General features: G+C 52.6%; 1 protein-coding gene across 2 annotated transcripts in view; it reads right to left on the reverse strand.

Moving 5' to 3' along the window:
• Positions 1–973: 973 nt before the first annotated feature.
• adcy6a (adenylate cyclase 6a) overlaps positions 974–17009 on the reverse strand; it is a 63675-nt gene continuing 47639 nt past the window's right edge. Inside the window, exons 11-24 of one of the 2 annotated variants that reach the window (XM_088912684.1) lie at positions 16361–16389; positions 15504–15651; positions 15010–15107; positions 14482–14569; positions 11862–11978; positions 10625–10783; positions 8802–8977; positions 7623–7646; positions 7489–7515; positions 5406–5538; positions 4580–4843; positions 3806–4010; positions 3171–3295; positions 974–2601 (exon numbers count right to left, since the gene is read on the reverse strand). In XM_088912684.1, coding sequence (XP_088768810.1) covers positions 2473–2601; positions 3171–3295; positions 3806–4010; positions 4580–4843; positions 5406–5538; positions 7489–7515; positions 7623–7646; positions 8802–8977; positions 10625–10783; positions 11862–11978; positions 14482–14569; positions 15010–15107; positions 15504–15651; positions 16361–16389 — 1722 coding nt within the window. In that variant the 3' untranslated portion in view covers positions 974–2472. Of the gene's footprint in view, positions 2602–3170; positions 3296–3805; positions 4011–4579; positions 4844–5405; positions 5542–7488; positions 7516–7622; positions 7647–8801; positions 8978–10624; positions 10784–11861; positions 11979–14481; positions 14570–15009; positions 15108–15503; positions 15652–16360; positions 16390–17009 lie in introns of both variants that reach the window. The other variant, XM_088912674.1, reaches the window with a different exon arrangement.

Consider the following 17009-nt stretch of genomic DNA (forward strand, 5'->3'; position numbering starts at 1 on the left):
GTACTGGTCTTTGATCCTTTCATTTGGAATGGAATAATCGTAACAGTAATAACAAACCACTCAATTAGACAATTAGACAATTCAAGATCAGCTGCTGATCTCAAGCAAAGTTCCACCAAAGCCCAAAAGCACGAAAGCCACTCTTGACAGGGCACAGCAGTGAGGGGGGGAGGGACTGAGCAACCGCTCAAACCCAGACCATGGGTCTCTGGGAGAGGGGAGGTGACCAGCGCACCTGGAAAAGACCCGTGTGATCACAGGAAGAACATGCAAACTTTGTACAGACAAGCACTGGGAATCAAACCCAGGATCCTGCAGCTGTGTCTGGGGTCACAGAGCCTCCTGGTTTACCTTCATCCCTGGTTAGATACTAGTATGAGCCGCGATCAGCACAAACGGACTAATTTAACCCTCCTTTCATTGCCCACCCTTCAAATCCTGTTAAAGGTGGTGCTGATTTACAGTGACCTGTCTAACCCACTGGACAGCGGCCCCCAGCCCTTTCGCACTATCTTAAACCTCCGCCCCTGCACACAGGCGCAAAAACTGTGCTCTTCCACATGGGACATCATCTGTCCTCATTTGCGCCCTGCTCTGCGGCTGTGCATTCACTGCGTCACCCCATCCCAGGACAGCAATACCCCGATTGGCCACAGTGAGGTGCTACAGCAAGGGCAAAAGAGCAGAATGAGCCCGCAGACTCGACCGGGGGAAAACGTTCAGACCCGTGCATCCCTGATCGCAAGGGCCGCATCTTTACGGGGCCCCCAGGGGCAGGGATAATATGGTTTGGGGTGCCCCGCTATACACACGCGCCATCCACTTCCTCTCTGACAGGAAGTGTCTCCTTGATTGTTCCTGGCCGAGTCGGTTCAGCCTCCCGGCAGGTCGAGACGGACAGGTACCCCACACTCCTCCCGGGGGCCACCGAGGAGGGCGAGGGCGACACCCCGTCTTTCGCCGGGGGCGTTCTGGTCTTTGATGCTTTAAGTTGGAATGGAGTAATCATAACAGTAATAATAATAACATTAATAACAATTAAAAGGTTAATAGAGGTGATAAAAATACCCAACATGGAAAACTAGGAAGAAACAAATGTAGAGTTACCACAATCAGTCATGCTTCAGAGTAGGAAGTTTGGCTAGAGAGCAACTTGGTGTTGTATCATATAAACCTCACAGTGAAAAGAGTTACGCCCCTTGAAGATTATAAAGCACAGTATTCAGTCATAATATATTTATATATATTTATGTATATTTTTTCTTTTCTTAAAAAAATGTCTTCTCTATAAGAATCAGAAGGTTATATACTGTCTGGTACCGCGGTGTCCGATGCAATAGAACAGTTCAGAGGACAGAAGACGGGAGTCTTCGCTTCTGTCAAGTGTTCGTGGGTTTTTTTTTCCTGTTTTAGTTTTGTACCAAAAATACTTCTTTGCAAAGAGAAGAAGAAAAGGTCACTGATAGCACGTATAAACAAATGCCGCAGGCTCTGCTCCTGTGTACTTGAAGGACTGCGCCCGGGCAGAGTCCCGCAGTTCGTGTCCAGGAGGCCTTGGGAGGAGTTGCGGGGTGGGAAATAAAATCGAGTCCCAGGCTTCTTTGTTGAATCGGGGCCTAGCAGGCCGCAACGGCTTAACAGTGTGAAAAGCAAGTCGAAAGGTGTTTCTGATGTACATATATCTTTCTGTTTCAAGGAAAAGAAAAACAAAACAAGAAACAACAGACTTCCTTCATCCTCAAGAGCCCATCAGAACACAAATAATTAAAAATCAATTTTCTTTGACCCAAAGAAGAATATCAAGTGGTTATTACTTGGTCAGTTTCTAAAGACAAAACCTAAAATAAATAAAACACTGAGCAAAGAGGGGTTTGCAGAACAAACACCAAAAAACAATTCTGATGACCAGATTAAAGAGCGATTATTCAGCAGAGGTGAAAATGAAGCCGATGTTTCTCAAGCTCCTCAGATTAAATATTCCGTTCTTTGGTTGTTGTTTTTGTTGTTGTTTGTTTTGAACAATACACACATTTGTAGGAGTTTGTAGATTAAAAAAAAAAAACTTTCCTGAAGATAAATAAATAATGTAGAGACTGACCCAAAAATACAAGTACCTGTGTTGAGAACTGTCCTGGAACTGCGAACGTGATGGAGACACAAAAGACAGTCTTGTGGTCCAGTCCTTCCTTCTAAGGCGAAAAAGCCTTGTTTATAAAAAGACGACTTTGCACCTTTCAAGTAGCCTCAAGTGATGGAGGCTTAACCCCCCCCTCCCCCCCAACCCAAAAAATGAGTCTTCCTTCAATTTGTGCCGACAAAAATGGGACAAACGCACACCAAAAAGACAGAAATATTTCATGTTTCCTTCTGGGCCGTCCCGAACTCCTTCAAGGCCTCTTTGTTCAAGTGATCGGGGTTCTCCTCAGCGGTCCGCTGCGCCCCCTCCCCGCCCCCTCCCCTCCCTGCTCACTGCTAACTGTTCTGGGGGCCGTCGTTCAAGAAGTATGTGGTCATCTCGCCCTTCCCCTTCACCTTGACCACGCCGCGGCACTCCAGCTGGTAGCCCTTCCCCGCCAGCACCTGGTACAGGTCGGTGGTCACCTGCGGGTACAGGCACAAACGAAGAGACTTGAACTTTCAGACGGGCTCTTATGCGTCATTTATATTTCACGCCGCATACAGACAGTACAGAGGAGGCACGTAACCCGGATGACTTTCCTTCCCCATGATCAGTGCTTCTGACCCTCCCCGCTGCCCGGCAGCTCCATCCAGGAGCTCAGTGTCAAAATGTGCAATGGCCCGATGCCACCAGCAGGTGGAGCCCTCACAACACAACTGGAAATGCTCAGCCACCAGAGGACGGCCTGCAGTCAGCTGTGGCGAGCAGAGTCGGGTCAGGGCAAGCCCGCAGACTGCAGCGCGCTTTCAGAAGACTGGGGGCTGTAGACCCTCACCCCTTCCCCGGCCGCCATCGTCACTTTCTGGATTTCTGGAGCTCAGGAGATTTCACGAACCCGTAACCCCTCCCGATCCATTGGGCGGCAGGGCTCGGACACGCCCAGCTCCCCGCTCGTTACCACGATCCCCGTTAACCTTCCATTAGGCAATTCAGCTGCATGACGAGAAGCTGCAGGGATTTGGGATTCGGATGCGAAGTGCATCGGGGGTACCTGGATGCGGTCGGGCACCCCGGTGCTGTCCATGCGGCTGGCCACGTTCACCGTGTTGCCCCAGATGTCGTACTGCGGCTTCCGCGCCCCGATCACCCCCGCCACCACGGGCCCGATGTTCAGCCCTGCACAGTGAGAACACAGGGACAAGTGGCACTGAGGTAGTCTGTGTACACGTCTGCTCCACGCTGGACAGTGTCCAACGCAGACAGGATCCGACACTACGGACAATAACCCTTCAGCGCGCAGAGCAAGAGGGGTCAATGGCAGAGTAAATACTCCACCAAAAAGAGCCTCAACCACAGAACTTCAATGCCAGTAATATATACCACAATGAACAATGAACAGGACCTATCGCTACAACCAACTGCTTAATCACATAATCGAATCAGTGAATTGATTGGCCAATTAGCAATCGTGTAAAGTTCGAGTTAGATCACATCTGCAGCGCCGCACAAAGTCGCTTTTAAACAGCCCCGCACCTGTAGCGGAGGCATGGCCGGGCCCAGTTAGGCCTGGTGGATGAAGGAGAACGTTTCATCAGTAACTAAGGCACGACAAAGCAGATCAATGAGCCCAACTGAGCAGTGAGAGGACCGGGGGCAGAACCGCCCGGGGCCTGGCTCTCTCCCTACCGATCTTCATCTGGAAGTTGTTGAAGGAATGTTCGTTGATGTACTTCATCTGCTCCATGAGCCGCATGGCGTAGTCGGCCAGAGCCGTGATGTGCGACTTGCCCTCCTTGTCGTAGGTGGAGTCGTTGAGGCCCGACGCCGCCATGTAGGTGCTGCCGATGGTCTTGATCTTCTCCAGCTGGCGGTACCGCTCCTCGCTGATGATCTGCGGGGCAGGGAGGGGAGGGTTACTGTGGAACTGGGCCACTAAGGCATGCTGGAGGCGCTGAACCTGAAGTGCTGGGAGCTGGCAGGTCTCTGGGGAGCACCGCAGAGCTATGGTACTCCAGACCTTCTCATCAGCCCTCTCAACCCTGAAACTATTACCCCCCCTGTTTTAAATGCACCAGCCATCCATTTTCGAACCACTGGAGACTGTCCCAGCGAGCAACAGGCTGAAGCTGGGGACCAGCACAGGGCACGCACGCAGATCATCACACACACACTCACACCAGGGCCAACTGTCCCAGAAGCCAATTCATTTACCAGCATGTCTCTGGACTGTGGGAGGAAACCCACAGGAACACAGAGAGAACATGCAGACTCCACACAGACAGCACTAAGGAAATGAATCGGACCTGGCGCAGTGCACAGGCAACCAACGCCATACTGGATAAAGTGGTTAGAAAGCGAATGGATGGTCAATAATTTCCCCAACCTATTACAGTTTGCTGCACCGGTGGTGCCCAACCAGTGGTGTTCAAGCCCTCTCGGCAAACGACGGGCACCGGTTACCTCGTCGAAGTCGGCGATGATCTCGTTCAGCAGCCGCAGGCACTCCACGCCCTCGTTGTTGGCCTCCAGCTCCACGTAGAACTCGGAGAAGTTGCTGATGGAGGCGAACATGACAGCCACGCACTCGCAGGACTGGTAGTACAGCTCGTCGTTGCGCCTCTCCCGCGCCAGGAAGTGGGCGGCTACGTCTTTGGGCAGGATGTTGTGGAGCAGCCTGCGGTTGTAGGCCTGCAGCTCCTCCATCTCCTCCTTCTCCTCCGTCGCCTGGCAACCACAGAACAGAGGGGTGGGGGTGTGGTAGGGTTTGTGTGGTCATGGCAACCACAGAACAGAGGGGAGGGGGAGTGGTAGGGTCAGTGTGGTCATGGCAACCCGACCCTGCTCAAATGTACACAGCTCAGACTAACACAGGAAGGGCTGGTGTTTCCCTTTAGAGCCACAGACCTGCAGGCTTCACTGGGAGTACCAGGATGTTAGTATAAAGACCTGGACATCACGCCAACTTAAAAATTATCAGGTCCAGATGGAGCAAGAAGAGGAGACAGAATGGGACTGCAGGACCCTACTGGGCTCTTACAGCCTGGATTGATCAGATCTGTTCTGATTTGGTCAGGCTGATATTATAAACTCCTGATTGGGTGAGGTGGAAGAGAGGACGGGGGTTTTTCTGACAGAAAGGGGCAATCATCTGTTGGTTCCAAAACCAAACCCCCATGTTCTACGGAGCTGGAAAGTGTAGACTGTAGCTGTTGAGGACAAGTGCCTGTCTCTGGATGTATACCACACCCCGCCAGCTGGGGGTGCCGTGCACAGCACCAGGACCTACCTGCAGTTTCCACAGGAAGTCCAGCCGCGCGGTGGACTCCACCTGCTGGGCGTGAAGGTACAGCGCCAGGACGAACACCGTCAGGATGACCGGGGTCATCAGCTTCAGTGGCACCTTGGTCATGTTGCCCCAGCTACTGTTCACACACACACAGACGCACAGTCATACAGTCGGTCCATCTCAAATCCCCAACGTCCAGTGGCGCCTGACCTGCTCTGAAGCTCTGGAAGGGAGGTGTGACCCCGCTGCCCCTCTGGAAAAGGGGCGCTCGTTAGGCAAGACAGAGGGGTGATCTCTAGTGCCCACTCCCCCACACTCTTCGAACAAGAGAGGAGCTGTCCCATCAGCGCTGCGGCCGAGCAGGAGCCTGTCCAAAACGTGCTCGTGTCCTGCCCTTCTGTAGCTGCCCTTTGACAGTAGTCACCCGCCGGAGGAGGAGGAGGAGGAGGAGGAGGGGCTGTTCTGGCACTCAGAGACAGGCAGGGGGCGCCAGGGAGGCCCTGGAACTCTAGGCTCGGAAGTTAGCGTGGCGCTGGTCTGCAGGATGTGACCAGGACGTTCACTAACAAGTGGAGGCTGTGCTGCTGGTGGAGCTGGGGGGAGTGGGGTGCTGGAGAGTGAAGGGAGAGGACTTCGCTAGGCTCTCCGTTCGTGTGAGCGCACAGGCCAGCGGCACGAGCCACGCTCGTAGATTAGTGTGCTGTGTCCTCTCCAAAGCACCTCAAACCACACAGGGAGGAAACAGAGGAATCGGCCTGTTGGCGCCCCCGGGGCAGCCGCAGCTCGCAGGCTGAAAGTGGGCAACGGGGCAGAGGATGTCCTCTGTAGGAGCTTCAGACGGGTCACTAACGAGGGGAGGTGCTGAAGACACCATGAAGGGCCTGACAAGGGCTTGCTGAGCTGAGCTCGGCCACTGGTCCTGGAGCGGAGCTGTGTCCTGCAATACTGCTGCTGCTGAACACGAGTCTCCTTACACAGGCAGAGAGCCAGACAGGCAGGCAGAGAGACAGACAAGGACACAGACAGGCAGAGAGACAGACAGGCAGGCAGAGAGACAGACAAGGACACAGACAGGCAGAGTGACAGACAGACAGGGACACAGAGAGGCAGAGAGCCAGACAGGCAGGCAGAGAGACAGACAAGGACACAGACAGGCAGAGTGACAGACAGGCAGGGACACAGACAGGCAGAGAGCCAGACAGGCAGGCAGAGAGACAGACAAGGACACAGACAGGCAGAGAGACAGACAGGCAGGCAGAGAGACAGACAAGGACACAGACAGGCAGAGTGACAGACAGACAGGGACACAGACAGGCAGAGAGACAGACAGGCAGGCAGAGAGACAGACAAGGACACAGACAGGCAGAGAGACAGACAGGCAGGCAGAGAGACAGACAAGGACACAGACAGGCAGAGAGACAGACAGACAGGGACACAGACAGGCAGAGAGACAGACAGGCAGGCAGAGAGACAGACAGGCAAGGACACAGACAGGCAGAGAGACAGACAGAGAGAGAGACAGACAGACAGAGAGACAGACAGACAGGCAGAGAGACAGACAGGCAAGGACAGAGACAGGCAGGCAGGCAGAGAGACAGACAGACAGAGAGACAGACAGACAGGCAGAGAGGCAGACAGGCAAGGACACAGACAGACAGGCAGAGAGAGACAGGCAAGGACACAGACAGACAGGCAGAGAGAGACAGGCAAGGACACAGACAGGTAGAGAGACAGGCAGAGAGACAGATAGGCAGAGAGACAGACAGGCTGGCAGGCAGAGAGACAGACAGACAGAGAGACAGACAGACAGCCAAGGACACAGACAGGCAAGGACACAGACAAACAGGCAGGGACACAGACAGACAGGCAGAGACACAGGCAGAGTCACAGACAGGGAAGGACACAGACAAACAGACAGAGAGACAGACAGGCAAGGACACAGGCAGGCAGAGAGACAGACAGGCAGGGACACAGATAGACAAGCAGAGACACAGACAGGCAGGGTCACAGACAGGCAAGGACACAGACAGACAGGGACACAGACAGACAGACAGGGACACAGGTAGACAGAAAGAGCACTTACCATTGGTCTGTCCCATTGGTAGAGGACCTGGGCAAAGAGAGAAAAGCAATAATGAGTATCTGGTAATGACAAGCAGGGCAAGACTACTGGACAACGGTTAACTGAACCCAGCAGGTGGAAAACTGTCAACTTACCACTGCTCGGTGTCATTCCAATGTCTGGGGAAAAAAAAGGCAAAAGGGCAGATTAAGCACGAGTCTGAACCAGAACAGGGAAAGAGGGCGCGAGGGGGCGTGCCAAAGAGCATGGCAAGAGGAAAGAGGAAGAATTCAGGGTGAATGGTGGAATGAGATGTGCCAGGGACAATGGGGAGAGAGCTTCATGTGAGAAGGTCACAGGTCATGGGCCAGGCTCAGACTGGGTGACTGGGACCAGGATTCCCCAAGCGGGTGGATACGAGTCAGTCTAGCTGCTCTCATGCCTCATGCTCCAGCGGGACAGCGCAGTGGAGCTCCAGGCATGTGGAATGGTGAACGGCTCGGTCAGATGAGCACATCAGCAAGAGTCAGGGGTCAGGGGGCGTGTTTACAGGTGGGCGTGTCAGGTGGGCATATCTGCAAGAGGACGAGCCAGGGGGCGTGTCTGTAGGTGGGTGTGTCAGGTGGGCATATCTGCAAGAGGATGGCTCAGGGGGCGTGTCTACTGGTGGGCGTGTCAGGTGGGCATATCTGCAAGAGGACGGGCCAGGGGGCATCTGTAGGTGGGCATATCTGTAAGAGTCAGGGGTCAGGGGGTCAGGGGGCGTGTCAGGTGGGCATATCAGCAAGAGGACGGGTGAGGGGGCGTGTCAGGTGAGCATATCAGCAAGAGGATAGGTGAGGGGGCGTGTCAGGTGAGCATATCAGCAAGAGGACGGGTGAGGGGGCGTGTCAGGTGAGCATATCAGCATGAGGATAGGTGAGGGGGCGTGTCAGGTGAGCATATCAGCAAGAGGACGGGCGAGGGGGCGTGTCAGGTGAGCATAGCTGCAAGAGGACGGGTCAGGGGGCGTGTCTACAGGTGGGCATGTCGGGGGGGTGTCCATGGGTGGGCATATCATGCGGGGCCTGTCTGTAAGTGGGCATGTCTGCAGGTGGGCAAGGCAGATGGCCTCGTCTGCAGGTGGGCATGCCTGGTGGGCTGGTGAGCACACCAGTAGCAGGTCCAAATAGGGTGGGAATACAATGGAGCAAGAACTGTGAGAGCGGTCCGATCAGTGTAAACCAGGCCAGCAGTGCAAGGCTGAGAGGGAATAGCAGGGTGAGATAAAGACCAGGTGACGATGAGGGGCAACTGCAAGGCTGGGGTCGGGACAGGCAAGCTGGACGACTCACAGCGCGTTGGCGGTGACGAAGAGGTCGGCGTTGTCAAACAGGGCCACCTCGGGCCACTCCACGATGACCAGGTACGCCAACTGGATCAGCAGCATCAGCGCCAGCTTCCCAATGCTGCTGATTTGCAGGAACACCGAGCACGCCAGCAGGGTGAGGAGCACACTGTAGCTGAAATACTGAACACAGCGAGACACTACTGGACACAGCACACTGTAGCTGAAATACTGAACACAGCGAGACACTACTGGACACAGCACACTGTAGCTGAAATACTGAACACAGCGAGACACTACTGGACACAGCACATTGTAGCTGAAATACTGAACATAGTGAGACAAGACTAGACACAGCACACTGAGGCTGAAATACTGAACACAGCAAGACAATACTGTACACATCACACTGTAGCTGAAATACTGAACACAGCAAGACAATACTAGACACAGCACACTGAGGCTGAAATACTGAACACAGCACACTGTGGCTGAAGTCCTGAGCACAGCAAGACAATACTGTACACATCACACTAGCTGAAATACTGAACACAGCGAGACAATACTAGACACAGCACACTGAGGCTGAAATACTGAACACAGCACACTGTGGCTGAAATACTGAACACAGCAAGACAATACTGTACACATCACACTGTAGCTGAAATACTGAACACAGCGAGACAATACTAGACACAGCACACTGTGGCTGAAATACTGAACACAGCAAGACAATACTGTACACATCACACTGTAGCTGAAATACTGAACACAGTGAGACATTACTAGACACAGCACACTGAGGCTGAAATACTGAACACAGCACACTGTGGCTGAAGTCCTGAGCACAGCAAGACAATACTGTACACATCACACTAGCTGAAATACTGAACACAGCGAGACAATACTAGACACAGCACACTGAGGCTGAAATACTGAACACAGCACACTGTGGCTGAAATACTGAACACAGCAAGACAATACTGTACACATCACACTGTAGCTGAAATACTGAACACAGCGAGACAATACTAGACACAGCACACTGTGGCTGAAATACTGAACACAGCAAGACAATACTGTACACATCACACTGTAGCTGAAATACTGAACACAGCGAGACAATACTAGACACAGCACACTGTGGCTGAAATACTGAACACAGCAAGACAATACTGTACACATCACACTGTAGCTGAAATACTGAACACAGCGAGACAATACTAGACACAGCACACTGAGGCTGAAATACTGAACACAGCAAGACAATACTGAACACAGCAAGACAATACCGGACACAGCACACTGTAGCTAAAATACTGAGCACAGCGAGACACTACTGAACACAGCAAGACAATACCGGACACAGCACACTGTAGCTAAAATACTGAGAAATCAGCATTACTGAACACAATGAGACAATACTGGACACAGCACACTGTGGCTGAAATACTGAATACAGCGAGACAATCCTGAACACAGCACACTGCAGCTGAAATACTGAACACAGCAAGACAATACTGGACACAGCACACTGTGGCTGAAATACTGAACACAGCAAGACAATACTGAACACAGCACACTGTAGCTGAAATACTGAACACAGCGAGACAATACTGAACATAGCACACTGTAGCTAAAATACTGAGAGAAAAGCCTTCCTGAACATAGCAAGACAATGCTAAACACAGCTGAAATACAGGGTTAGAGAGACTGGCCAGTGCACACAGACAGGAGACAGGAAGGAAAGACTGAAAGGATTCAAAGCACCTGCATACACATGTTCTCTCTGACCCCGGACCCCCGACCCCCAGCCTGCCACACACTCACCTCAGGGAAGATACAGGGTGGGGCATCCCCCGGGCACATCACCAGCCCCTCCCCGGCCGACAGGGTGAGGTTGCGGATGTGGCACAGGCCCACCTGGTCTACGGTGGTGTTGAGGCTCTGGGCCACGCACTCCGGCAGGCTCTCCCTGCTGCAGGCGAACTGCGAACAGCGAGACAGAACAGGAGCTCTCGACACGCTGGGAGTCTGACTGAAGGGCCAGAGAAATACTGAGCGAGAGGGCCTGGCCCAGCCGGATTTTCCCAGGTTTGGAAATGCAAGGAGATATTAAGGTCGATTTCCACACCCCAATCCCCAATCCCCAATCCCCCGTGACCATTTTCTGTGCTACCTCTGCCACACAGCAAGGCCATCCTGCTGGAATAACCCCTTCCAGTGTCCTTATTAGAATCAGCCATGATTCTTCCATTCAGACAGGAGGTCAGAGGTGTGCCAGTGCTGTGTGGGACAGCGTGCACTATATTATCCTCACAGAGTGAGGTAACACTGTGCAGAAAGCTCATCTCCACTCCATCCATCCATTTTCTAACTGCTTTGTCCAATACGGGGTCCCGGGGGAGCCGGGGCCTATCCCAGCAGGCAATGGCCGCAAGGCGAGGTACACCCTGGACAGGACGCCAGTCCTTGGCAGGGCACACACAGATACACACAGAGACTCGCAACAGGGCCAATTTTCCCAGAAGCCAAGTAGCCTACCAGCAATGTTAGCCACTGCGCCACTGACATCACTTATTTTTAAAGGCATTTCCTAACCCACATGCAGTCCTGCCACAAAATTAGAGAATACCCATATCCTTGCTCCATCTCCAGGGCAATTCTAGATGCAGCAGTGGGACTTCAGTTCTACTGGATGTACAGAGATGTCTGTGGAGATACAGGCCTCACAACCCAGTCCGGGGTTCAGTAGCTTCTTGTGACCAGTAAACCCTCGAGGCTGTCTCAAGGTATACATTAGCCAGGTCTGCTGTTGCCTTCAGAAAAGCACCAGATGTACTGACAGTTATGCCACTTGTGAGGTTACACTCACCAGCTCTCTTTCCAATAACAGAGCTCACACTTATGGTGCTGAAGAATCATGGGAAAAACTTCATGATGAGTAATTCCCAATACTTTGGACAGGGCAGGTCACTCCCAATGAACATACTACTCTCAAGTAATTTGGTAGGGCGATCTGAGGGGGCAGGACCTTTGTATGCTAGGCTGAAAAGTGAGGCATTACCATGTTGACAAAGGCAGAGATGAAGACCAGGATGATGGTGAAGACTCCCACCAGCGTGCTGTTGGTGCGAGACTGTACAATCTTCTTCGACACTGTCTGCATGGCGGCAGGGAATAACTGAGAGAGAGAGGGGTTGATACAGACACTGACTGAACACTGCAGTACATTAACACTGCACTGAGAGAGAGGGGTTAATACAGACACTGACTGAACACTGCAGTACATTAACACTGCACTGAGAGAGACTGGTTAATACAGACACGCTGACTGAACACTGCAGTACACTAACACTGCACTGAGAGAGAGGGGTTAACATAGACACACTGACTGGACACTCCAGTACATTAACACTGCACTGAGAGAGAGGGGTTCATACAGACACACTGACTGACTGGACACTCCAGTACATTAACACTGCACTGAGAGAGAGGGGTTAATACAGACACACTGACTGGACACTCCAGTACATTAACACTGCACTGAGAGAGAGGGGTTAACACAGACACACTGACTGGACACTCCAGTACATTAACACTGCACTGAGAGAGAGGGGTTAACACAGACACACTGACTGGACACTCCAGTACATTAACACTGCACTGAGAGAGAGGGGTTAACACAGACACACTGACTGGACACTCCAGTACATTAACACTGCACCGAGAGAGAGGGGTTAACACAGACACACTGACTGACTGGACACTACAGTACATTAACACTGCACTGAGAGAGAGGGGTTAATACACACACTGACTGACTAGACACTACAGTACATTAACACTGCACTGAGAGAGACTGGTTAATACAGACACACTGACTGAACACTGCAGTACACTAACACTGCACTGAGAGAGAGGGGTTAACATAGACACACTGACTGGACACTCCAGTACATTAACACTGCACTGAGAGAGAGGGGTTCATACAGACACACTGACTGACTGGACACTCCAGTACATTAACACTGCACTGAGAGAGAGGGGTTCATACAGACACACTGACTGGACACTCCAGTACATTAACACTGCACTGAGAGAGAGGGGTTAACACAGACACACTGACTGGACACTCCAGTACATTAACACTGCACTGAGAGAGAGGGGTTAACACAGACACACTGACTGGACACTCCAGTACATTAACACTGCACTGAGAGAGAGGGGTTAACACAGACACACTGACTGGACACTCCAGTACATTAACACTGCACTGAGAGAGAGGGGTTCATACAGACACACTGACTGACTGGACACTCCAGTACATTAACACTGCACCGAGAGAGAGGGGTTAACACAGACACACTGACTGACTGGACACTACAGTACATTAACACTGCACTGAGAGAGAGGGGTTAATACACACACTGACTGACTAGACACTACAGTACATTAACACTGCACTGAGAGAGACTGGTTAATACAGACACACTGACTGAACACTGCAGTACACTAACACTGCACTGAGAGAGAGGGGTTAACATAGACACACTGACTGGACACTCCAGTACATTAACACTGCACTGAGAGAGAGGGGTTCATACAGACACACTGACTGACTGGACACTCCAGTACATTAACACTGCACTGAGAGAGAGGGGTTCATACAGACACACTGACTGGACACTCCAGTACATTAACACTGCACTGAGAGAGAGGGGTTAACACAGACACACTGACTGGACACTCCAGTACATTAACACTGCACTGAGAGAGAGGGGTTAACACAGACACACTGACTGGACACTCCAGTACATTAACACTGCACTGAGAGAGAGGGGTTAACACAGACACACTGACTGGACACTCCAGTACATTAACACTGCACTGAGAGAGAGGGGTTAACACAGACACACTGACTGGACACTCCAGTACATTAACACTGCACCGAGAGAGAGGGGTTAACACAGACACACTGACTGACTGGACACTACAGTACATTAACACTGCACTGAGAGAGAGGGGTTAATACACACACTGACTGACTGGACACTACAGTACATTAACACTGCACTGAGAGAGAGGGGTTAATACACACACTGACTGACTGGACACTCCAGTACATTAACACTGCACTGAGAGAGAGGGGTTAATACACACACTGACTGACTGGACACTACAGTACATTAACACTTCACTGAGAGAGAGGGGTTAACACAGACACACTGACTGGACACTCCAGTACATTAACACTGCACTGAGAGAGAGGGGTTAACACAGACACACTGACTGACTGGACACTACAGTACATTAACACTGCACTGAGAGAGAGGGGTTAACACAGACACACTGACTGGACACTACAGTACATTAACACTGCACTGAGAGAGAGGGGTTAACACAGACACACTGACTGGACACTACAGTACATTAACACTGCACTGAGAGAGAGGGGTTAATACAGACACACTGACTGGACACTCCAGTACATTAACACTGCACTGAGAGAGAGGGGTTAACACAGACACACTGACTGGACACTACAGTACATTAACACTGCACTGAGAGAGAGGGGTCAATACACACACTGACTGACTGGACACTCCAGTACATTAACACTGCACTGAGGGGGTGCAGAAAGAGAAGGAGCAATACCTGGAGGGAGGGGACGAGCCAGCACTCACCTTAATGCAGGAGTAGATGGCACAGATGAAGAGGATGTTGGCGAGGATGATGAAGATGCTGATGTAGATGCCCAACATGAGGGGTGTACTGCAGGAGAGAGAGGAACCGTGTGAAGGACAGCAGCAGGGCCTCCCCACCCCCCTCATCCCAAGGTACTGCCGTCTGCCGGGGTGACCCCAGTTCAGCCACCAGACAGATCTGCTCCGAGGCAGGCTGCAATCACCTCAGACCCGCCCCGGCGTGGAAACCGTGGAACTGGCATTGTCTGCTCTACCGCACCCCCTAGCGGGAGGGCGAGTGCTGGCTGCCGCAGTGAGGCACGTCTCTGCAAACCTGCTGGCGCTGAGCCCACTGTGCGCCAGCACTACCAGTCACAGTCGGCTAGCGCCTCCCGCAACCCTGCAACCAGCTCCCTCAGCGCAGCACAGGTTTCACAGGACACGGGCGCACGGGCCGTCTGAGACACGGCAGCGCCTTCGAACAAACTTCCTGCAGAGCCCGGGCTCTGGTGTCTCACAGGGACTCACTGAGGAAAGATGACGATCTGGACGAAGGATATGAAACAGAAGACGAGGAGGGTGCAGGCCACGTAGCCCCCGAATCGGTCGTCCACCTTCTTGGAATACTGCAGGCAGAGAGACAGGCGGTGAGTCTTGTCTCCCCATTAACACAGCAGGCCGAGATCCGGCTCCCCAGTCCTGCCCAGTCTGCCTTCCCTTTAAGCCCTATAAGCCCAGGATGGCTCTCTGCGCCCCCGTGCAGACTGCGGACTGCACACTGTGGCGTTAGTGAGGGATGCTCCAGTCTTCCAGGAAATCTGTTTCACACCCAAGTCGCTGGATTTCTACACACACAGAGGCTTACAAAATGACGTTACCTTTTGTAAAACAGATCTAACATTACATAACAGACAGCAGCCCCTACAGAATCGTCTCGCACCACTGCTGCAGGAATTCCACACAGCAACCGACTGGCCCGCTGCCCCACAGTCGAACCTGGAGTCTCACTGCCCCCCCCTTACCTTCTTCTCCAGGTCGGAGGTCTGGAAGACGAGCAGGAACTTCCTGACGTGGTCCTTGCGCAGCTGGTCGATGCTCCGCGCGTCGATGGCGCGCCCCAAAAACTCGTCCACCTCGTCCTCGGGGTTCATGGCCTCCTGGGTGCAGCGGCTGGGGGGGGTGACGCCACAGCAGGTCAGGGGAACCCCAGAGCACAGTGGAAACCGTGCCATGCAAGGGGATTGTGGGATTGCTCACTTTTACGTATACTGTAGCTCTGAGGTAGACTGGATGTGCAGGATCTGCTTATATACAACTTATTTCCTCTAATATATGGGTAGCAGGGCAGGTGGCGCAGTGGTTGGCATTGCTGCCTCGCAATGCTGGGGCCCTGGGTTCAATTCCTGGGATGCAGTCTGTGTGGAGTTTGCATGTTCTTTCCATGTTCCTGTGGGTTTCCTCCAGGTGCTCTGGTTTCCTTCCACAGCCCACAGACATACTGGTGGGTTAACTGGCTTCTGGGAAAACTGGCCCTGGTGTGAATGTGTATGTGCGTCTGTATCTGTTTCTGTGTGTGTCCTGCGATGGACTGGTGTCCCGTACAGGGTGTGCCCTGCCTGACACCTGCCAGGATAGTGCACCGTACCGCGCTGACAGAACAATCTGGCCTTCAAACCCCAGCTGTCCTCATCCTCTCTCCCCAAAGAGCCCATGGCTATCCCTGCCCACCCTCTCCGGAGTGCAACACCCTCTCCCTCACGCTGCATGAAGCTCAATGATACCCCCCTCCCCAGACAGCAGCAGAGGCACCAGATTTCTGATCAGCTGATGTCCTCTCCCCTCCCTTCCCTCTCACTCCTGTCTGAAAGAGAAAACTTACTTGTCCTTGCTTGACGTTTCATCAATGCCCTGATTCAAGATCAGAAAGAAAGGGAGAGAGACAGGGAAAGAGATTAGTGCCGAGAAACAAGCGTGCAGTATTATTCATTAGAACCATACTGACAATTCACACACACGGCGTACCGGGTAACGCAGTAACCCCAGGAGAGGCCTGCGCTTGATCCCAGAGACAGAGAGACAGCTCTGAGGCTTTAATTAAAACAGAATCACTCGACTCTCCACACTCACCTCCTCTGGCTCTGGAGGGAGAGACATAGGGAGAGAGACACAGGGGGAAGAGACAGAGAGTGACAGGAGGGAAAGAGAGAGAGAGACACAGGGGGAAGAGACAGAGAGTGACAGGAGGGAAAGAGAGAGAGACACAGGGAGCAGAGACAGAGAGAGACAGGAGGGAAAGAGAGAGAGAGACACAGGGGGAAGAGACAGAGAGTGACAGGAGGGAAAGAGAGAGAGACACAGGGAGCAGAGACAGAGAGAGACAGGAGGGAAAGAGAGAGAGAGACACAGGGGGAAGAGACAGAGAGAGACAGGAGGGAAAGAGAGAGAGACACAGGGGGAAGAGACAGAGAGTGACAGGAGGGAAAGAGAGAGAGAGACACAAGGGGAAGAGACAGAGAGAGACAGGAGGG

This window comes from Atractosteus spatula, chromosome 1 (assembly GCF_055471065.1).
Source record: "Atractosteus spatula isolate fAtrSpa1 chromosome 1, fAtrSpa1.hap1, whole genome shotgun sequence".
In the NCBI taxonomy this organism is placed as follows: Eukaryota; Metazoa; Chordata; class Actinopteri; order Semionotiformes; family Lepisosteidae; genus Atractosteus; species Atractosteus spatula.